At 42.2% G+C, this 23,642-nt stretch overlaps 1 protein-coding gene across 1 annotated transcript in view; it reads right to left on the bottom strand.

Annotated features, from left to right (window-relative positions):
- Window positions 1–23,642, bottom strand: part of SCARB2 (scavenger receptor class B member 2) — a 1,439,240-nt gene that overhangs the window by 717,964 nt on the left and 697,634 nt on the right. The window contains exon 4 of the mRNA XM_044060371.1: window positions 17,929–18,047. Coding sequence (XP_043916306.1) covers window positions 17,929–18,047 — 119 coding nt within the window. The remainder of the gene's footprint in view (window positions 1–17,928; window positions 18,048–23,642) is intronic.

The raw sequence follows: 23,642 nt of genomic DNA, 5'->3' as shown, positions 1-23,642 counted from the left end.
GTCCTCCGGTGCAGAAAGAATTTTGTCTAGTCTCCAGGGGATAGGTTCAACGGTGACAGGATTCCTCCAAGCGTGCTGCATGATGAGCTGTACTAGGTCATCTGCAGGCAGGGTCACTCAGGAAGTAGAAGGTCGAGCACGGAAAGCCTGCAGAAATACAGAATCAGAGGAAGACTTGGTGGACTTCATCTCCCACCTGGTTTAAAATTTCCAGTAAGTCTCCGAAGGAGACATCTTCAGGGGGCAACAATGGGGACACTTCCTCTTCACTGTAGTATGTATCTTCGGTAAGGGATTCCTCTGGGGAATCCATGTGCTTCCTCTTGCATAATCTTTTTGTGGTACCTCCTCAGTGGGGATATCTGAGGAGGACTCTGGAGAGTGGGTACCTTGTGGAAGGGTATCTTGAGGCTCCCGTGCTCAATGTCCTAGGGTAGTGGACTGTCTCAGCTGCAGTTTAGAGGAGATATATATATATATATATATATATCTATATGGGTCTCCAGTGCCGAAGGAACCAGCTGTGAGCTTGCAGAGGCAAGTGCCCTCTCCATCACCTGGAAAGCAGGCTTGCCTGAAGAGGGGTGGGAGCTCGGAACTGAGAAAAACAACCTTGGGACCAGGTCACACCTCACACCGATGAGCCCACTCCCAGGTATGGAGTCACAGGTGGACTTGGTGTCATCAAGACAACTGGAACGATAGTAGATGGTGCCATAAAAAAAAATAGGTGCCGTACTAGGGGTCATGGTGCCAAGAGCCCAGTCACGATCCTGAGGATAGCTCAACTCCGATTGAGTCGATGTCCGTAGGGTAGACTCCAGAGCCATGGTAAGGTCTACCAATGGAGCCAAAGAAGCCGGTACTAGGATAGGCATTTAATGTCAAGGGCTCTGATACCTCCAAGGAGGTCAAAGGAGGAACATATGTTGGGAGTCTGTGGAGAAAATTCCTAGGCTCCTGGTGGGAGGGAGGATTTGGAAGGAGGTGGAGAACCTCTGGCTACGAATAGCTGATCCACAAGTCTCACTACATCGAACTCCAAAAGGCTACTGGAGGAGCAGGTCGACATCCCCGATGGGGAATCAGGGCATTCTAAAAAGAGGCTGCACTGCTGTCCAAAAAAAGGATCCACCAATGGGGAGCATCAGGTTTGAGGCAATATCTCACCGTTTGGCACCATGGTCAAAGGACGAGTAAGACGTATAGGGGTGGGGACAGTGACCGGAACTGGGGAAAACTATTTTTGGTGCCGAAAGGGGGGTCTGTACTGCAGCTATGGAGGTTCCATACTGACAAGGGGTACTGTGTGGGAAGCTTGTGGCACTGGTGCCGAGGATGGTACCGTAGTCATTGTTGCCGACAAGGACGATACCATAGTTGGTGGCTGAGGTCATGGTATCGAGGACAGCACTGTAGAAGGGGATTGAGGCCCCAGTGCTGAATTTTATGGTGTCAATTTAGGTAATTTTGTTTTTGGTTCCGAAGATTGAACTGATTTACAGTCTGTAATGTGTGGAGATGTAAATTACATACTATGAAGAAAGAAAGAAAAGTTTTGTCAAACAACAAAGTTAAGGCAAGAAATACCCCATGGGAAAGAAAAGGGAAAAAAAGGGGGGGGGGATATCAGCAATGGTATTGTGAATTACCTCGGAGGTAAAGGGTAGGCCTGTACCAAAATGGTACAAAGAATACCACAAAACTTGGTAAAGAAAGGATGAAAAAGCTTCAAAGGGTAAGCGAACACTAAACAACTAACAGGAAAGAAATTCTGCAAGTAACCAAGAGACAAATTTGAAATATAAAAGTTTTTAAATGACTTAGCTTGAGAGATGGCTTGACATATCTTGAGGTACACGTAGGCGAATGACATCTGAGGTGAGAGGGGGGCACTCTGGGTAAGCTTAGCTCGAGAATTTTTATGGCTGGCAAGAACTTGTTCTAATTGCCAGCTCAGTTTTGAGGACAGAACTGGTACCCATCAGTAAGGAAAGAATGAAGATTAACAACATCAGGTCAATGTATTCATCAGTTTCTTTGGTCACTTCATACCAATGATTCATAAAGCCAGTGGCAAAGTCAAAGGGGTAAAGATTTCTACTCCAGAATGTTTCCGGTATGAAAGAGACATCTCTTGGAGACCTGTAAATCTATATATGAAAGCTCCAAATTTTAAAATGTTAACATTACACAGGTTGTTAGCTCTCATTCCTTATATGAATTACTTGGCATCTCTAGACCTAAAATGTGCTTACTGCCATGTTCTCATAGCCATAGGCTACAGGAAGTTTGTAAGCTTTTCTGTTTCCAGGTCACATTATCAGTTCTCCACATTACCATTTGGTTTATCTACAGCTCCAATGGTATACACATGATGCCATGTGCCAGTCATAGTTTACTGCAGACTGAATGGCATTTATATCTTTCCTTATTTAGATGAATAGCTTATCTTTGCCAAATCTTTATCGAGATGTCAAGCATCATTGATGTGTTATGTCTCTTTTGACCAGTCTAGGCTTCCAGATAAATGCTGTAAAATCCTCCTCGACTCTGAATCACAAAAGCCTGTGTTTCTTGGATACCTTATAGATTATTTTCTTCAAAAGGCCTTTTTGACATAAGGCAAAGTGGATCTTGATATAAAATGTTTTCCTGAACTTCTGCAGTCACCCTCAGATTTTGGCAAGATAATTTTTCAGGATCCATCCATCCATACACAACCCCTTTTTCTTTCTTTTTTTTTTGTTTTTAAAACACATGGGCTCAGGGTATCACTTCAAAGGTGATAATTATTAAGAGACAAGGTTTACACCGCCCTTCCACTGTAGTCCCGCCACACCACACACGCATCTATGGCCAGTTTAGTGTGTCCAATCCACATACTGCCTTGTCTTTGGAAAGTAGGAGAAACTGAAACACTCAGAGGAAACCCACAGAAACACAGGGAGGACATGTAGACTACACACAGAAGGCACTCCTTCAGAGAATTGAACTGGGGAACCTCCTGCTGTGAGGTGACAACACTAACCGCTGTGCATCCTGAATTTCTCAGACTATTAGAATTCATTACTTCCATGACTCTAAAGTATCTCTAGCCAGACTGCACATGAGAAAGATACAATAGCTTCTAAAAAGACCTAGCATGTGCATCATCTTATCAGATTCCAAACATTTGGGGTTTATGAAAAGGAAACTGCAGTGAGAGTGACAAATTCAACTGAACATAGGTCTCCCCTTCTTTCTTCAGACCCTAAACCAATGCCACCACAGATGTGTCAGATTTTGCCTGGGGAGCAGTTTCCAGAGGGGTGAAACTGTAAGCCTATAAAATCATTCAGACAGATCAAAATAAACCAAGACATGTTGGCTGTGACCCATGTCTTGAAGTCTCTCCATCACCTTTGGTGTACTGTGGACCCTTTTAAGTGATTATAGACAAAACCACAGTCATGTTGTACATACAGCAGGGAGGTATAAAGTTATAACCCATATGCAGGCTGACTATCATGTCTTGCCAGCTAGCTCTTCATCATCCTTAACCCTCCAAGCATCTTACATTCCATCAGAGCAAAACATAGTGGAAGACAAGCTGAGCTGGATAAGGATAGACCCTCTCTAATGGAAACAATGAAGGGGTCTTCCAGGACTTCATAAAGTGGTGGGGAACACCTCAAATACATCTGCTCATCCCTGTTCAAAACGGACAACCAAATAAGTTTTGTTCCAGGATCCCGTGCAAGCAAGCCTTGGAAGGGAATGTTCATTTATACATTTCCACCCTTTCCACAGATATCCAGGGAAATTCTGAAGATTCAAAAGGATACCCCAAAAATCATTGTGGTAATCCAATTTTGGCCTGAGAACATTGCTTCTCCCCTGTTATGGAATTGTTCAAGGGCAGTTAGCACAAGTTTCCTGACAGACTGGTTTTACACAAAACAGGGTGGGTTTATACACCTTCAAACAAGTAAACCATAGAGGTAAAACCAGCGCAAGAATACAACCAAAAACCACAAACCCTGCGAGCAGATTATTTGTACCTTAACTGTGCATATTATCTTCAGTTCGTGTGTTTACACACACCACTATCAATCAACTTCAACTGACTGCTTGGATCATTCAGTATTAATAACCTTTAGGCACTTATTTCATGTAGATGTGCAAAAGGTACTAAAAGACAAGCATGCCTGCTGCTAGACAATTCTTTGTTGGAAAGCCGAAGAGATTTTCTAGATAGTGCTTAACCAATAAAACAGGCCTTACATGGATACTTTTTTACCAATGGAGCTCAAATATTTAAGTTACTTATCTCTGGTCTCAATTATTCCTCTATAAAAGTTCATCTTGCAGCCATTTCACCATGTCTGCCCATGGATCCTCCTCTTTCTTCTCTGTTTGTTTTACACCTGAGATCTCCTTAAACAGGACGGCCCTCCAATGCCCTTACTTTTGCATATAGCTGAATTTAGGATATAAAGGAGGGTCATGATAGTTTCTGCTGTATATGTTTTACTGTTATTATTGGCTGGATGTGAATGTAAGGCTCTTCTCTCTCACTGCATGGGCAAGAAATCATGAAGAAAGCATCAGTAGAGCACTAGTCCAATCCTGTTTACCAGGGTAGAGCACTGATCCTATTGGACCCACTTCACTTTCAGCCTGGGGAAACACAATAGTTGCATGGCATAATATAGAGTGAATTATAAAATGCAATGTGTGTGTGTGTGTGTGTGTGTGTATGTGTGTGTGTGTATCTACATATCTATAGATATAGATTATATATATGTATAAAGATACATACACACATATATATATATCTGGGTTACGTTCAGAATTTTGAAGTCCAAAACTTCAAATCTCATATGATCAAAGATCACATGTTCGAAGTTTTAAAACTTTGAAATCCTGAATGGAGATCGGCATACACAGCGAACCGGGAGATTTCTCTTGTCCTCGCTGTAGTGCGATCTCGGAGTTGGTATATTCAAGTAGGGGGTGTGTGGGGGCACAGCCCCCCACTTGGGGGGTGAGGGGGGGGCTTGCCCCCCTGCATACACCTTTTTTTGTTTAGTGGTGTTTAGGGGGAGGGTTTACTATTTCGAGATTCCAAGACTCGAGATTCTGAACTCGATGTTCTGAAACTCGGGATTTTGGGATTTCGAAATTTAGACGTGAACCTATATATATGTATATGTGTATATATATATATATATATATATATATATATATATATATATATATATATATATGGGTCTACTTTACATGGTCAACTTTTCACAAAGTCGAAATTCATATGGCCGAGACCATCTGATCGACTTTTGAAAAGCCAAACATGTAAAGTAAACACAAAAACACAACGAACACTTACCTAAAAGCTGTTAGCAGGGGCCTATGCCCCCCTGCACCTCCATAACTTAAATATACCAACTCCGAGATCGCACTACAGTGCAGAAGAGGGACATTTTCCCATTCTGCACTGTACAGAGATAGCAGTTCCCCACGGTCAGCTTTTCATAAGTCGATCATATGGTCTTGGCCATATGAATTTCGACTTTGTGAAAAGTTGATCATGTGAAGGGGACCCATATATACACATACATATGTACAGTACCTACAAAGTGAATACCAATAGTTGGTTTGAGAGAATAAAGGCAATAGATTAGTGACGTATAAAAAGAGTGAGTGAAAAAAACTACAATATATACATGCATTATATAGAGAGTGGAAATCAGAGTGGCATGCTGAAAGAATCACAATCAAAAATAGTCAAAGCAAGGTAGATGGAAGAGAAAGGAATGAAGAGGTTATGAAATATGCCTGGAAAGAATTTTTCCTAGATTCTTAAAATGTGCTTTTCTTTGTGAACAGAAAATGGTATGAGAAATCATCTCTAAGAAAAGGGAGAGATTCCCACAGTTATTTCTGGAAACCAAGTCCAAAACCAAGACCGAAACACTAAAGGTGGAGGAGTGTCCATATTCACCAATGATATTCACACCTCCAGGCTAGTTGCCCAACACAATGCATTTGAAATTCTCCAGGTACAACTAGCACTAGTTAAGACTGCAATCCAAATTGTAGCTTGCTACAGATCCCCCACCATGCCCCAAGATTCTCACTACACCTTTCTAAACATACTGGAAAATATTAAGATACAACCAAACACCCTAATGCTGTGTGATTTCAACTACCCTGCCATTAACTGGGAAAACTACTCGGGTACCAACTCCTTTTCCCAACAGTTCTTGGAATTCATAAATTCCAATGCCCTGGATCAACTTATCCATTGTCCCACCAGGGGCTCCAATATCCTAGACCTGGTCATTAAAAACATGGGAGATAGATGCTCCACACCAGTGTTCACCCCCTCATTGGCCAGGTCTGACCATAAGCAAATCACCCTTGACATCCACATCCCACCACCACCCCCCCAGTAAGGAAACCTCCTTAAAAACTTCTCCAAAGCCAGCTTCATGCTACTGAAGTCAGAAGTGACAAACTTCACAACACCCAAGCAGACGGGATCTGGAAGTTCGACTGCAGAATCCTACACTAAGGCACTGTATGAGCACATCCACTCGTGGATGAATCGTGCCATCCCAAATAGAACCAAGATGCTCTTCTCCAAAAAAAAGGAAGTCAATCTGGTGGTCCCCTGCTATAAACAAACTATACAACAGAAGGAAGAAACTGTTGCAGAAAAGATGAAAATACCAGGATGCAAAAAACTCCCTCACCAGCCCCAGTAAGAAGCTGAAATCCCTCATAAAATCCTCAAAAGCTAGTTACGAAAATAAAATTGACAAAGATTCCAAAGACAACCACAAGGCATTCTATAGTTATGCCAAGAATCTAAATGGCAATGCTCAGATCTGCTCTGAGCTACAACAGAATGGTATTAAATATACTGATCCCAAGGATATTGCCAGTATCTTGGCAGAACGATTTAGTGCCAACTTCACCCCCCTCTCACCCCCTAAAGGGCCCATCTCAATACCAAAAGATTGCCAAATTCTGATAATCACAGCCACCCAGGTAGAAACCGCACTCTCCAAAGCTAAGAATACAGCATCCATGGGACCAGATGACATCCCAGGCTGTGTACTACATGAACGATAAAATGAACTGGCACCTCACCTAGGTGTCATGTTTAATCATAGCCTCACCTCAGGCTTCGTGCCCACTGAGTGGTGCACAGCTACAATTAGCCCGCTCCACAAGGGAGGATCTATCTTGGATCCTGGGAACTGCCGTCCCATCAGTCTGACAAGCCTAATCTGCAAGGGCATGGAACACATTATCATGGAACGTATAAACAAAGACATTGGCAACCTTCAAACACTGGACCCCACCCAGTTTGGGTTTGTGAAGGGCCGATCATGTCTCCTGAATCTGATTGACTTCTTTGAATCAGTCTCCAGAGCTGTGGATGATGGTAAGGCGGTCCACACAGCCTATATGGACCTCACCAAGGCCTTCAACACCATTCCCCACTCTGGAATCATAGATAAACTTACTAAGCTGGGCATAAATCCCTACATCACTCAATGGGTTGCCAACTGGCTTACTGACAGAAACCAGACTGTAAAAGTAGCCGACTCCAAATCCAGCTCCAGACAAGTGACAAGTGGAGTACCTCAGGGTTCAGTCCTGGGACCACTCTTGTTTGGCATCTACTTCTCTGAAGTACAGGCCAGCACTAAGGGACTCTGGCTAACAAAGTTCGCAGATGACAGCAAACTGGGAGCCATTATTGAATCCCCAAATGATATGGATATTCTACAAAAGGGCCTTACAGATACAGATGCCTGGTGCCAGGGCCATGGGCTCAAGCTTAATGCCAAGGAATGTATAGTTATCCCATTTGGAAAAAAACATGTACCCATGAATTACCACACAGGTGGCAGGACACTAAACATCAAAAGTGTGATGAGAGACTTAGGGACACAGGTGGACAGTGGTCTCACTTTCAATAACCACATCGCCACAACAGTCAGGAAATCCTTCTATGTGGCACACCTCATCACTAAGGGCTTTTCATCCAGGAAAAGGGAGGTCATTGTCCCACTGTACTCATCCATCATTAGACCCATTAAAGAGTATAATACCCCGTTTGGTATGTACCTCACAAGACATCTGCAACAGCTGGAAAGGCCACAGAAATACCTCACTAAAAGAATCGCAGGCCTAAAGCAGATGCCATAAGCTGAGCGTCTAAAAAAACACCAGCTATACTCTGTGGCATATCATCTACTCAGAGGCGATCTCTGCTTAACATACAAAGCCATGTCAAACCCCGAGCTGTTGGACATGCTACACTTAAAGAAATCCCAATCTCTCAGAGCCACACGCTCCAGGGATCTAAACCTTGTCATCACAATGAACAAAACATGCTGGAGGGATAGGTTCCTGACCCAGAGACTCCCCATACTCTGGAATAGACTGCTCATACATGTCAAGCAGAGCGCCTCATTGGCCCTCTTCAAAAGGAACCTTGATGATTGGATGGGAGATAGGAAATTCACCCCGAGGATCATGTCAGTCACCCTGCTAGACAGGGGTCCAGAGAAGTAAATATTGTGAAAAGAAATATCCAGGGAATTGTTATGGCTAGGCTTGCATAGGTCCTAGGGCCAATAGCCTAGTACCAACCTATGAACTGTCCCTGATTCTGTTCAGCTCTATGTATACTGCCTAATGGCTACTGCAACAGTGAGGAATTCAGTCACATTGACTGTTACGGGAAACTGCAATGTACATAACTGTACTACCTTTCATTCTCTGACTGATTCACTCATTTTGGGGGAGTCAAAGAGGATACTTTTTCTCCACTTCAAACTCTCTGTATTCACAGGTAGGTACTAGCCTATCTGCCCAAGGGCATTTATAAGCCTAGCCAGAATGTGTTGGCTTTTGCCTCCCTTTTAGATTAGTTTCCTGAGCCTCTGTCCATCAGGGCCACTGAAGTGATCCAAGGGGTAAATTTACGATTTCCCATCCACTCATGAAGAGAGTCAGTGAGGGGCTTTGCCTAACATAGATTGGGATTCTATTCCAGAGCGAGAGGAAGTCTCTGGGACAGGAATCTATCCCTCCAGCATGTCCTATTTATTGTTGTGCTGAGGTTTAAATCCATAGAGCGTGTGGCTCTAAGAGATTTGGTTTTCTTGAGGTGGAGCATTGTCCATTAATTCCAGGTTAGACATGGCCTTGTACGTCAGGCAGAGATCACCTCTTAGTACGCGGTAAGCAACCGAGCAGAGCTGGAGTTTCTTTAGTCGAGCTGCATAGGGCATCTGTCTGAGGCCCACGATCCTCTTGGTGAGGTACTTCTGTGGTCTTTCCAGCTGTTGCAGGTGTCGTGTAAGGTACATCCCAAATGGGGCATTGTACTCTATTATGGGCCTGATGAGCGATGAGTACAGGGGCATAATAACCTCTCTTGATCTAGATGTGAACCCTTTTGTGATTAGGTGGGCTACATAGAAGGATTTTCTAACCACTTTGGCAATGTGATTACCAAAGGAGAGGTTGCTATCTACTTGGGTTCCCAGATCCCTAATTACATCTTCCGTACTTAGTGGATTACCACCTATGTGGTAGTTCGTGGGCACTTTGTTTTTCCCAAAGGGGATGACTATGCACTTTTTGGCATTTAGCTTGAGGCCATGATTCTGACACCAGGTATTCGTCTCCATGAGACCCTTCTGGAGGATGTCTGTGTCAGCCGGAGAGTCGATTATGGCCCCCAGTTTGCAATCATCTGCAAACTTGGTCAGCGACAGTCCTCCCGTGCTTGCCTGTACCTCAGAGAAGTATATACCGAACAGGAGGGGTCCCAGGACTGAGCCCTATGGGACGCCACTTGTAACCAGTTTAGAGTCAGACATAGCACCCACAACTCTGACTATGTGAGTTCTATCCATGAGCCAGTTGGCAACCCATCTCGTGACATAGTGGATAATGTTCAAGCTGGTAAGCTTATCTATAATGCCAGAGTGGGGAATGGTGTCGAAGGCCTTCGCAAGGTCCAGGTAGGCTGTGTGGACTACCTTTCCCTCATCTATGGCCTTGGTAACTGTTTCAAAGAAGTCAACTAGGTTTAGGAGGCAAGATCTGCCGTTAAAGCCGAATTGGGTAGGGTCCAGTGTCTGGAGGTTCCCAATGTCTCTGTTAATGAGTTCCATGATGATGCACTCCATAGCTTTGCAGACCAAGCTAGTCAGGCTTATAGGGTGATAGTTCCCAGGATCCGTTGTGGCACCACCTTTGTGGAGCAGGATAACTGTTGCTGTACGCCATTCTTTGAGTACATAGCCTGTGGTAAGACTGAGTTTGAACAGTGAATTTAGGTGAGGGTTCATTTTGAAGCTCGTGTAAGACGCAGCCTGGGATACCGTCCGGTCCCATTGATGCTGTGTTTTTGGCTTTGGAGAGGGCTGTTTTCACCTGTGTGTCTGTGACATCTGGGGCTCTACATTCTTCTGGGATGGACACAGGCCCTTTTGGGGGTGGGGGGGTAAAGTTTGCACTGAACCTGTCAGCCAGGATGTTGGCAATGTCAGTTGGTTCAGTGTACATTTTGCACTAGCTCAGAGCAGATCTGAGAGTTGCCACCTAGATTCTTGACATAGCTATAGAAGGCTTTGTGATTACCTTTAGAATCTTTGGCAATTTTTCTTTTGAAGCTGGCCTTGGATGATTTTATGAGGGATCGTAGTTTCTTGCTAACACTGATCAGGGATGCCTTCCCCTTTTGGGATTTTGCTCTATCATGTAATAGTTTCCTCCTTCTGTTGTATAGCTTATTTATGGCTGGGGTCCACCAGACTGGTTTCTTCTTTTTGGAGGAGTGAGTCTTGGTTTTACTTGGGATGGCTCGATCCATGCATTCCTGTAGATGCTCATAGAGTGCATTTGTAAAGGATTCTGCGGTTTGGCCAGCATTATCCTTTAGCAAGGGGGCTTTGAAACTTTCCACCTCGGTCTTGAGAAGTGTGAAGTTTGCTTTTGAAAGGTTTTTCATAGTGGTTTCCTTGACTGGGGGTGGGGTCAGGATGTGGATGCCCAGTGTGATTAGTTTATGGTCTGATCTTACCAGTGACGGGTTTACCTCTGGTGTGGAACATTGGTCCCCCATGCTGGTGATGATCAGGTCCAATATGTTGTCACCTCTTGTGGGAGTGGTGACCAGTTGAGTTTGAGTTTATAAACTCTAGGAAGCGTTGGGCAAAGGAGTTAGTACTTGAGTAGTTTTCCCAGTCAATGTTTGGGTAGTTGAAATCACCCAATATCATGGTGTTAGTAGGATCTTCATATTTTCCAGTGTTCTCAGGAATGCTGAGTGGGGGTCCTGAGACAAGGTGGGTGATTTGTAGCAAGCTACAATCTGAAAAGCAGCTTTGCCCACTGTTAGTTGCACATGGATGGTCTCCGAGGCCACGTGCTGTGCCACTAACCTGGAGGTGTGGGTATCCTTGATGAAAATGGATACACCCCCGCCTTTTGTATTTCGGTCCGGGATTTGGGGCCGAAAGGTATGGTACGAGTTATAGCCTGGTAGTGCTGGGGTGGTCTCTACAGTCTTGAACCAGGTTTCTGTTACTGCACAGATACTGATTCTCTCCATACTGAGGAGTGCCTCGAGTGCAGCATTTTGAGGTTTAGACTTCTGGCATTGAATAGCATTACCCTCAGTTTTTGGTTTCTTGTGTTGTTTATGGAGGTGGGTTTGTCTTTTGAGCCTTGCCTAAAAAAAGGCACTATGGGGACGGCAAGAGCCTTGGCCAGTATTCGAAAGCCTAAGGGTGACAGGTGCAAGCCGTCTCTGGTGAAGCAACATGGCTTGTCGAGCATGTCATCCCAGGCTGACAGACACTGGATCCCCTTTGAACAACACCAAAAGCTTAGATAATTGTTAAAATTGATCATTTTATCTTTATATTGTGGCATCATTCTTGGTGAGGACAAGATGCTACTCAGGGTCAGGGTCATACCAGACTGGGCTACAAGATCAGAGAGCTCCTCTATGTCTCTTTTCATGCAGTCCAGGGAGGTACGTCTCAGGTCATTCACACCAACATGGACAATGACAGAGTCATATTTGTAACTGTTCTGGAGTGACCTGAGTGCTTGTGTTATGTGGCGGATCCTGACACCCGACAGGCAGCTTACAGTAACCTTCTTCTTGTTCAGTCTAGTGAGTGGGACGTTAGTGTGCCTGACAATAGAGTCACCTATTGCTAGTGTATTGGATGTGTTATTTAGCCTTAAGGGCTGTGATTGCGTGGCACACTGACTTTGTGAAGTATGTGATATGTGGTTATTGTTGGGGGGTGGAGGTTGCTTGGATATCTGCTTTGGAGGTCTCTGCTGCTTTGGCAGATTTTTATTTAGAGCCTCCGAATATGTTTTTGTGTATTTATGTGTGTTATTTGCAGGTGCAGATATGACTGGTCTATGTGAGACTGGTAGTGTGGTGCAAGTGTTTCCCTTCTCCTCATGACTGACTGTTCCAGTCGAGAGAGCTTGGCCTCCAGTTTGGCTGTATAGTTGCATCTCTCGCACACATTTGTGTTTGTTGGAAGGAGGAGAGGGTTGTCTGTGTACATGAGGCAATTGTAACATTGCCTCAAGATGCCCAGATTCACCAGCTGGACTGGAGAGTACACCTGAAACTGCCCTTTGGACATGCCTGAACAGATAAAGTGAACTGTTTTACTGATTGTCCGGTAGGCACGAATAGAGAACCTTGTACTTCTGTATAGTATAGTGGGGGTGTAGTGCTAGCGTTTATTAGTGCTTACTAAGAGATTTGAGCAAGTGCTGGACTGTAAAAGGAATGGTTTGAGTGCTTAAGTTGAAAGTTTGACTAGTTCCAAGGGAAAAATTGAAGAGTACACTTCGTGGAGCCGGGAATAGTTTAACCCTAGCTAACCAGCGCTGGGCGGTGCTGCCCGGTGCACAAAACCACGCAAATGCGGATTTTATAGCAGGGAGATGAAAGAGATAGAAATTAGCCCAAAATGGCCAATAAACTACTAGTTGCTGGGCTGAGAAAACTTCTCCAGGGACAGACAGGCTGCTCAAAGCTCCCCACTCTCACTGGTGAACAGAGAAACTTCCTTCTATCCAAGTAAGGTATGGGCAACACAGGAACTTGTACCACTCTGTAGAATATACGCATTCCCCTGAAATCCCCTCATGAAATATCATTTCCACCTATTGGGTTACTGTCACTATCAGCATACCAAAGACCATGGCAACAGTTCAAAACCTTTCATAAAAATTTATAATCTACACTCAAATTCAGAGTACTACAGGGACAAATGTACATACCACTAGATGCCACTTTATACAGAATATACCAATTTAGAAAGCATTTCTTAAATTATGTACTGTATTCACTTATATGATCAAGGAGTTATACCACTCAGCAAACAGTAATTCCAAGAATGATTTCTTCCTGAGCCCAACTCTGCAAAATCATAATTGATGAATTTGTTTTTAAATATATTGGCTCTACTGCAAGACAGAAGTTGAGACAGCTGTTTTTTCCAGTTTTACTGCAGGTTTCTCTCTGCCTAACAGTTAAGCAAATACAAAGTTTATGGCAGATTCAGCAGTGACAAGATTGACTCTCTTAGTAAAATACTGGGCTGTGATTCCAGAACTCAGTGGATTAATTTGGTCCTTATTAACAAGGTAAGTATATCTGATCCCATTGCCTGTACTCTGTATAAAGCAAAACAGAACAGAATACAGCAAGCAACTTGAAACATGTCAAAAAACAGTACATTATGGTGATATACAAAGATGTTATAAAGTCAGAATACAGCAAAACAAACAAGATACATTAAATGACTAAGCAATTATATACTTAGGATGAAAATTGCCTATATTTTCTTACTTAACTCAATGAGAGACATACATTATAATAAGTTATATGTTACATAAGTTGTTATAGTTCCATTATATATACAAAGAAAGACAAGTTATGATTTTTCATTTCTTTACCCATTTTAAATTCATTTTAACAGTTTGTATCTGCTTTAGCTATGATCTTTGTACTGGAATTATTACTACAGGCTTGTAGTTGCTCTGCCTTTTGCTGTTTAAGTGTAGGTATCAAACCCTAGTCTGTGGTGGTGCAGCAGTTAGCGTTGTCACCTCACAGCAAAAGGTTCAATTCTTGGGTGGACCGTCTTCTATGCGGAGTCTGCATATTCTCCCTGTGGCCGAGTGACTTCTAAAGACATGCACGTAGGTGTGTGTGTGTGTGTGTGTGTGTGTGTGTGTGTGTGTGTGTGTGTGTGTGTGTGTGTGTGTGTGTGTGTGTGTGTGTGCCTTCTGTGATGGTTGGGCACCAGGCTGGCAACTAGACACCGTAAAAACTTCACTGCCAATCAATCTGCGGACCTATGATCTGCTGTGGTGACCCCTGACTGGGAAAAGTCAAAAGACATTGCTATTAAACCCTAGGATCACTTGAGTATACATCAGGATAGTTCAGGAGCGAGGTGTGTAACAGCTTTTCCCTCTTCCTGCTATCCTGTTAAAGTTGTGCTTTTAAACCCAGTATATCTGTTGATGCCTGCCCCTTATGATAATTTGACAACATAATTCCTTCCCTCTATTCATTTAATGTCTCCAGACAATAAGCACATCAGCATATTTCTGCGGGTCTATATTACAAGACCGAAGACGCATTCTTTCGAATGCGTCTTGTTCGAAAATAAAAGGCAAATATCGAAGTGGCTGTTAAGCGAATTCTTTCCCTGGGAAAGAATTTGCTTGGCCGCTTTAGTACTTTGCTGTTTTCGGCACTGTAGTGTGGTCTCGGAGTTAGTATATTTAAATAGGGGGGTTGTGGGAGGCAAAGCCCCCCACTTAATGTAATGTTAGAAATTGTTTATTTTATTTTTTTTTTGTTGTGACAGTGATTTTTTTTCCCCTTGGAAAAAAATCGCTGTTCAGACACTTCGACATTGTAAGCTTTCTCTTACATAGGGTCAATTAATCACCGTTTGCTTTTTTTAAGCGTTCGATTATCTAATATAGACCCTAATTCTGCACAGCCTCTTCCCTTAAACTATTCACCAGGCTAAAAAAAACTTTGATAACATTGCTTAATATTGTTTGTGCTGATACCGCTTGCACTAATTTTAGTTTTAAATTAGTGAGTTTTTACTATAATGATTTCACTGGACCCTTGTGGTGATGAAAGTAGGAAGCTTTGTACTGAATTTTAAATACTCAGTAGCAAGTCCACCCAAACATTATCCTAAATAAAACTGAACTTTAAGCAGTTATAATCACCCTTGCCTCCTGAGTCATTCCTACTGGAATCATGGATCAGCGCTTTACCACAACTTCTGTAGCCAGCCTGATGGAGATGGTTATTTATTTATTTATTTATTATCAGTTTGATTACTGGGGAAGTCCACTGGGCCAAGAAGTACCCATTTTCAGTGGAGGCCCGGGGAGAAAAGCTCCATGAACAATTTAATACAATATAGGATACAAAATGTAAAATAAAGGTTGCAAAGTGAAAATACAAGAGTTGGATTCATACATTTGAGACATAGTATACATTATGAGACAGTTAAACAAATTGAGACAGTTTAACAACTAGACTGCAAAGGTTTTTTTTTTTTTTTTTGGAAACAATATTTACATGTTAGGAGTCAGTTAAAGTCTGCTGGTTCTAGATCTTTTGATTAATAAGAAAATAATGAGAGTATAGTGGAGAAGGGGTAAGGGGAGCTTAGTGGGGAGTCCCTAGGATTTATGTGGGGTGAAAGCAGGAGCATTTCCATTTAGAAGATAGGTGAAGAAAAAGTTGGCTCTTGAAGGATTCGGTGTTGGGCATAGTCCTGAGAGAAGGAGGCAGAGAGTTCCATTTTCTACCTAGAGAGAAGGATAGTAAAAGCTGGCCAGCGGGTCGCTTGGGTTTGGGAATGGAGATTAGGTTTTGGTGCTCAGATCTCAGTGATCTGTTAGGGATGTATGGAGGAAGGATGTCATTTAATGCTGGGCATTTGTGTCTGGGGAGAATATTAGTTTGTGAGCGGTGGTTAGTTGTAGATAGTCTAGGTGGTTAGGGAGTTCTAACCAGTTCAGAGAGTGTAGGCTGAGGCAGTGGTGAGTTGATATTCTGTATTTAGTTGCAAAGTTAGAGATCTTATTATAGCAAGCTTAGAGGTGTAGGTGACAGATAAATTGGTTAGTAGAGGGGCTCCATATAGAAGGGAAGGGAGCAGGTAGGTGATTGCCATGGTATGCCTAGTGGAGTTGGAAAGGAAATGATTGTTCCTATATAGCATACCTAGCTTTTGGTGGGTTTTCTTTATGTTTTATTGAATGTGGAGATCAAATGTGAGGTATTCATCTATGGTAATGCCAAGGAGTTTTGCAGAGGGAACCACTTCAATGGCAGTGTTAGTTTGACTTAGGACATTGAAAGTGTTTTTGTCCAAAGAGGAAATCTTGGAAGGGAGAAAAATTTGTATTTTGGATTTATTGGAGTTGAGAGAAAGGTGATTTTGATGCATCCAGTTCTCTGTAGTGGTAAAGGCTAATTGGGTTTTGGTCAGTAGTTCAGGAAAGTTTGGGGCAGAACAGATCAAGGTAGAGTCATCAGCATATTGGATGACTGTGGTGTCAGGGATGAAGGTGTGAAGGTTATTTATAAAGATGTTGAAAAGCATGGGTCCAAGGATAGACCCCTGAGGAATGCCAGTGGGTGTAGGCAGGAAGTAAGAGAAAGAGTTCTTCCATTTGACTGCTTGAGATCTATCAGATAGATAACTGGAGAACCAGGATAGAGTATTTGGGGAGAGATTGAGATTAGCCAGATGATGAAGAAGGTGTGTGTGGGAAATGGTGTCAAAGGCTTTTGAAAGATCTAGCAGAACTGTGTATACAATGAGTCAAGAGTCTCGTGCTTGATTGACAGTTTCTAGGAAGGAAAGTAGGGCAGTTATGGTACTGTGGCCAGGACGGTAGCCGTGCTGGGTGGGTGTTAGGAGGTGATTCTGAATTAGATAAGGTAAAAGTTGGTGGTGGACACATTTTTCTAGAATTTTAGATATTGGAGAGAGTAGGGCGATAGGGCGGAAGTTAGAAATAGTAGTGTTTTTGCCTCCTACTATGAAGTTGAAGATACAGCCAACCCACTGGCTGGTAAATTCAGCTCTACTTTATCCCTTTCTCCCCTCCATCTATCCCTCAACATATACCTGAAATTGGCCTGTCTCCAGCTATCACACAAAACCTAGTCCTAAAAATACTATTGAAAGCAAAAAATACTGCATCAATGGGTCCTGACAATACTCCTGAATGTCTTAAAAAGCATGAAGCACTATTTAGCTACCCCCCCCCCCCCACAATACTGTTCAAACTCAGCCTCCATACAGGTTTTGTACCACGTGAATGGAAAAGAACTACAATCATTTCCTGCATAAGTAAGAACTTCCATAGACACAGGCAATTACAGACATACAAGTCTGCCCAGTCTCGTATGCAAAGGCATGGAAAGACTTGCCATGGAACTAATCAATAAGGACATAGGGAACCTCCAAACACTAGAAACGCTTTCAATTTGGATATGTCAAGGGCAGATAATGCTTACTAAACTTGGTGAAATTTTCCCCCAAGACAATGGGATGTGAAAGGCCAGTCTAACAGCAAATGGGATAGGTTAATTCAAGAAGCAAAAGGGAAATTGGCTAGGCTTAAAATGGCCCACCAAAGCAGCTAGCCTAGTACTTACCTATACACCTGTAATTAAAGGGCAAATCTAGTTAAATGTCCAACTTGGTTTAGCAGCATAAGGCCTTAGTGTGCCTACCTCAGAAGTGATACATATGTAATGCACCAGGTACAATCAATTCACTGCACATCATATACACACTACATACTTACAGGGTTAATATCCAGATAGGTCTCATGTTCTTCCTTTGTGGGATGCATTCCAATGATGTTATCAATATACTTTTGATCTCCTTGATAGAAGTGTGGTGAAGACATCATAATAGGGGCATCTAATAAAATAAATGAAAACAAAATCAACACAATTTTCAGCAACAAATTTCCTTGCAGGATTTGTACAACACCTGTCCATAAAACTCAAAAACAAAATGCAACTTACAAAGTAACACCAACTAATCAGATGTGTCTGGAGCAGAATGAGAAAATTAGATGAGTTTTCTTACATACAATTGCTTTCTATAATTACTGACCTACATCACTTGTGACTGTATCTTACCTGGTTTTTATGTCTACCTGAGTCATGGCTAGATACAGTACTCTGACTTAACTGAAACACGTGTGACTGATAAATTAATGAAGAGAAAAAGCTACCAGCTCCAAATGGCAGCACAAAATGTAAGATAAGTGAATTATGATACACTTTAGAGTACTAAAACATTAATTTGCATTTTTTGTTCCAGGCTAAATGTCCATAATGACGGAATTAGAATTTTCACAAAAAGTCTGACTTAAAAGAATTTCTTTATGACATGGCAGTAAGGAACAGCCCAGCTAATCAAGAGAGGCAATTAGCTGACTACTTCTTCAGCGCACAATCAAAAGTCATATTGTGAAATATGTGTGTGTACAATTGCAGATGTAGGAGAAGAGTCCTATATACAGAGTTGGGACTAGTTCCCCTTTCTTTGTGTTTGTGCAATCACAGGTCAGGTATACAGAAGCAACACGGATGCGGTTTCCAAAACAGGGGTGCAGAGAAGCTTGCCCCATGGAAAAATATTCCTTTTTACAAGAGATTTCCTAGATCTCAATGAATCTCATTAGGTAATGACTTCAGGTATATTGGGTGGATAGAACTTGTGAGACAGGCTCTCAGAGAATTTGTAGTCACAAAGATGGATGAAATTCTAAAACTGCATTTAATCACATCAAACAGCCTGTGCTAACTAAATATTATTGCTGCTGTTTCAAGCAAGTATAACAGCTTTCTGACAGATTCTGCAAACTTTGTAAATTAAAGGCTGATTGTACCTGTTAATCTGAACAGAAATGATCTCTCTTTCAGGAAGAGTGAATGAGTGTACATATTTAAGAAAGGATGTGCAATGCAGCTGACTACGCTTAGAATTTTTACTCTCTTTTGGCAGTGCTGAATGTAGGAGTAATAAAAATAGGCATTTTAAAAGACATAACATATATGTGTTTTGTGGGCACAAAACAGGCTGAGAGTAGGGAGACAAGGAAAATATTTCAATATGGTGCCCAACTAGTACAAATGCTAAAACTCAGAAGATGAGTTTTTCAGACCATCTCACAGAAAAAAAAAAGATATACACAGATAAATGCATCAAAAAGAACAGCAGATATCTTAGAACTATAAATTTCAAAAACATTTGCAATAGTTTTTAACGATATTAATAATAGAAGTACTTCACCTTCAGACAATAACTATCTCTGTCTAACCTAACCGATCTACTGCTTGTCCTTCAGCACTGCCATCCTGTTTAGTGTCCCATCACCGGCTACCTTGATTAGTACTTGCCACAACTGGGAAAGATATAACAAGTACTTGGAAACTGTCATTACAAAATAATGGGAGAATATATTATATTTTACTAAAGAAGCATTTTCTTCCTAGTAAGCTTTCCAATACAATTCTGTGGTCACATGTGCAGAAGTCAATAAGGTTGTCACAGATGATGTCTCCAAGCAACGTAAGCACTCGCCAACCTATATACGTGTGTGTGTGTGTGTGGGTGTGTGTCTATGTATGCACATCTAACCATACATGTGTGTATATACATGTGTGTGTGTGTGTGTGTGTATATATATATATATATATATATATATATATATATATATACGTACACACACACACACACACACACACACACAGTGGCTATAAAATGTGTACACACCCCTGTTAAAATGCCAGGTTTCTGTGATATAAAAAAATTAGACCACAGTAAATAATTTCAAAACTTTTCCCACCTTTAATGTGACCTATAACCTGTACAATTCAATTGAAAAACAAAGAAATCTGTCAGGGGAAAAATATAAAAAATAAAAAATGTACAATAAGCTGGCTGCATAAGTGTGCAGACACTTAAACTAATACTTTGTTGAAGCACCTTTTGCTTTAATTACAGTGAGCAGTATCATAGAGGTGCTCTGTTTCACATGAGTTGGTAGCCTGATCCAAAGATTCACTGGGAGATAAATCTGTCCCTCCAGCATGTCCTATTTAAGTTGCAGGTTGTATTTAAGTCCCTGGAATGGGTAGTCCTAGACCCATTTGATTTATGGATATGCAGTAAGTTCATTATGTTTGGGTCTTGGGTTGCTAGCCATAAGTATCCCCTAAGAAGTCTATACAATACAGAGTATAGTGAAAGGGATTTTAGTTGGCCCATGTGAGGCACATGCTTCTTTGTTAGAAACCTCTGAGGTCTCTCTAATTCCTGTAGATGCTTAGTATGGTACATATCGAATGGGGTGTTATACTGAATTATGGACCGGATAAGTGCTGAGTATAGAGGGGTTATAACTTCTTTTGCTCTTGAGGCGATGCCTTTACTAATCATGTGAGCTACGTGGAAAGCTTTCCTTACGCAGTAGACATGTGGTGATCGAAGTTGAGGTTGCTGTCAACCAGTGATCCCAGGTCCCTTACTACTTCATGGCTACTTAGGGTATTGTTACTGTTTTGATAGAGTGAAGGGACACTGTTTTTGCCGAAGAGAATGATTATGTATTTCTTTGCATTCAGTTTGAGACTGTGAATAATACACCAATCTTTGGTCTATGTGAAACCATCCTGGAGTATACTGACATCATTTGGGGATTCAATTATGGCACCCAGTTTGCAGTCATCTGCAAACCTGGTCAGCCAAAAATCTTTAGTTTTAACCTGAACTTCAGAGAAGTATATACCAAACAGTAGGGGTCCCAGCACTGACCCCTGTGCTACTCCAATGGCAAGAGGTCTACTGGTTGATGTGGAGTCACCCACTTTGATAGTGTGTGTCCAGTTTGTGAGCTACTTGTCAACCCATTTTGCAATGAAGGGGCTTACATTCAGTTTGGTAAGTTTAATCGGTAATGCCTGAATGTGGGATTGAGTCAAAAGCCTTTGCTAAGTCAAGGTATGTTGTGTGCATAGATTTGCCCTCATCAACGGCCTTGGTCACACTTTCAAAGAAATCCACCAGATTTAACAGGCAGGATCTGCCTTTCAAGAAGCCGAGCTGGGAAGCATCCAGGGTTTGGAGGTCACCTATGTCTTTATTTATGAGGTCCATAATGATACGTTCCATAGCCTTACAGGTAAGGCTGGTTAGGCTTATGTATTCGTAATTCCCTGGGTCTGTTGTTAGGCCACCTTTGTGGAGAAGAATAACTGTAGCTGTTCCCCATTCTGCAGGAACAAAGCCTGTGGTTAGGCTATGATTGAAAAAGGTACTTAGTGGTGATGCTAGTTCATGTTTTAGCCTATTTAGAAGACATCCTGGGATGTCATCTGGTCTCATACAGGTCGTGTTCTTTGCCTTGGACAGGGCATTGAAGATCTGCTCTTCAGATATGTAAGGTGAGAGGATGTTTGGGGGAGGGTTTGTTGCAACTTAGGAGGGGATAAGGGAGTGAAATGTTTGCCAAATCTATCTGCTAGCAGGTTCACTATCTCTGTGGGGTCGGTGTGTGTGATACCATTGGTCACCAGTTCTGCACATGCTTGGGTCCTACCCTTTAGGTTACGTACATAGCTGTAAAAGGCCTTATGGTCATTTTTGGAAATACTTGTTAGGTTTCTCTCAAAGGAGCTCTTGCAGGATTTGAGAAGTTGTCTTATTTGCCTGTTACGGCCGAGGAGGTTGCTTTCCCATTGTTGGGTCCTTGTCTGTTTTCTTGGACAGCAACTTTTTGCATTTATTGTAGTGTGTGTTGATGCTGGAGTTCTACAATGGTGGCTTGATTTTAATTGGGGTTCCAGCTTTGATTATATCTGGTACAGTGGAGTTTATACACTTATGCAAGTGATTGTATAGGGCTTTAGTGTAAGCTTTGGCGTAGTTACCACTTTCAGCTTGGGGTGGGGCTTGGGATGCATTTATACCTTTACCTAGGAAGGTATAGTTTGCCTTGGTGAAGTTTTTTATTCAGATTTCACCCTTTGTCAGTTCTGGTGTTAATGTCAATTCAAAGGTGTCTGTTTTGTGATTAGTTCTAACTAATGAGGGTCCAAAAGTTGCAGCAGTGCAGTTTTTTGACATGTTGGTGAGGACCAGATCTAGAATGTTTGTTCCTCTTTCAAGGTATTGACAGCTTGCTCCAGAGCATTTGAATTCACAAAGTCAAGGAAATTTTTATGCTAGCAAGTTTGGGTTAGAGTAGGTCTTCCCACTTGATGGTGGGATAATTGAAATTCCCCATAACCAGTGTTAGTTAAAATTTGGATTGTCTTCAGTTTGGTTAAGTAGGCTTTGTGGGTGTCGTAATCGTGGAGGGGGATCTACAACTGGCTAGAATTTGAGTGGGGGTCTTAACCCCCATTACCTGGACCTAGAGTAACTCCATGGAGTTGTCCAGTCTAACTAGATGTGAGGTGAATTTATCTCCAATTTAGATTGAAACACCACCTCCTTTAGTTTTCACACATTTATTTTGCAGTGTAAAGGTGTAGAAGACATTGTAGTCTTGCAGGGCCAGGGTACTCTCTGAGGCCTTAAACCAGGTTTCTGTGACTGCACAGACATCTACATCTTCTAGTGATGGAAGTGCTTCCAGGGAGTCCAGTTTTTGGCTTAAGCTCCTTGCATTTAGCAGCATGACCCTTATTTTGTTCTGATTGGTTAATTTCACGTTGTTAATGTTTTCAAACCCTTGCCTAAAAAAGGCACTATGGCGGAGGCTATAGCCTTTGCAAGTAGCCGAAAGCCTAGGGGTGCCAGGTGCAAACCATCTCTGGCAAACCAGTGAGGTTTGTCAACCATGGCTTCCCAGGCAGAAAGGAATTGGATCCCCTTGGTATGATATCAAAAACTAAGCCAGTTACTGAAATCAATCATCTCTTGTTTATACTGTGGCATCATTCTAGGTGAGGGTAGTATGTTGCTCAAGGCTAGGGACACATACTCAGAGAGCTTGACTGTGTCACTGTTCATAGAGTTCAGTGAAGTAGGTCTCAGGTCATTCACACCAATGTGAATTATGACACAGTCATAATGGCACTTGTTGCTGAGAGACCTGAGTGCATGAGTGATTTGTGAATCCTAGCACTGGACAGGCTGAGTGTGACTTTCGCCTTGTCCAATCCTGGTGAGTGGGACATCTAGGCGTCTCACTATTGAGTCTCCAGTGACAAGAAAACAAGGTTTTTCAATGTTATGCCTTACGGGCTTCGTGGGACAGACACTGGTGTAGCTGTGTGTCATGGGTGTTTTAGAGACTGTGTTAACTGTAGCAGACTTGTGTTTTGGCGGTCTATGGTGTTTCGGTAAGTTTTTCAAGAGAACGTCTGCACATGCGGATTTACATGTTTGATGCATATTACGTGTGTGTATAGTGCTATGAGTATGAGTAGTGGTACTATGTGAATATGTAGTGGTTGGTGAGCTGACAACCTTCTCCGTGTTACGGTTTTGAGTGAG

This window comes from Protopterus annectens, chromosome 2.part0, assembly GCF_019279795.1.
Source record: "Protopterus annectens isolate FY-2018-M chromosome 2.part0, PAN1.0, whole genome shotgun sequence".
Lineage (NCBI taxonomy): Eukaryota > Metazoa > Chordata > Ceratodontiformes > Protopteridae > Protopterus > Protopterus annectens.
This window is presented reverse-complemented; position numbering and strand designations above follow the sequence as displayed.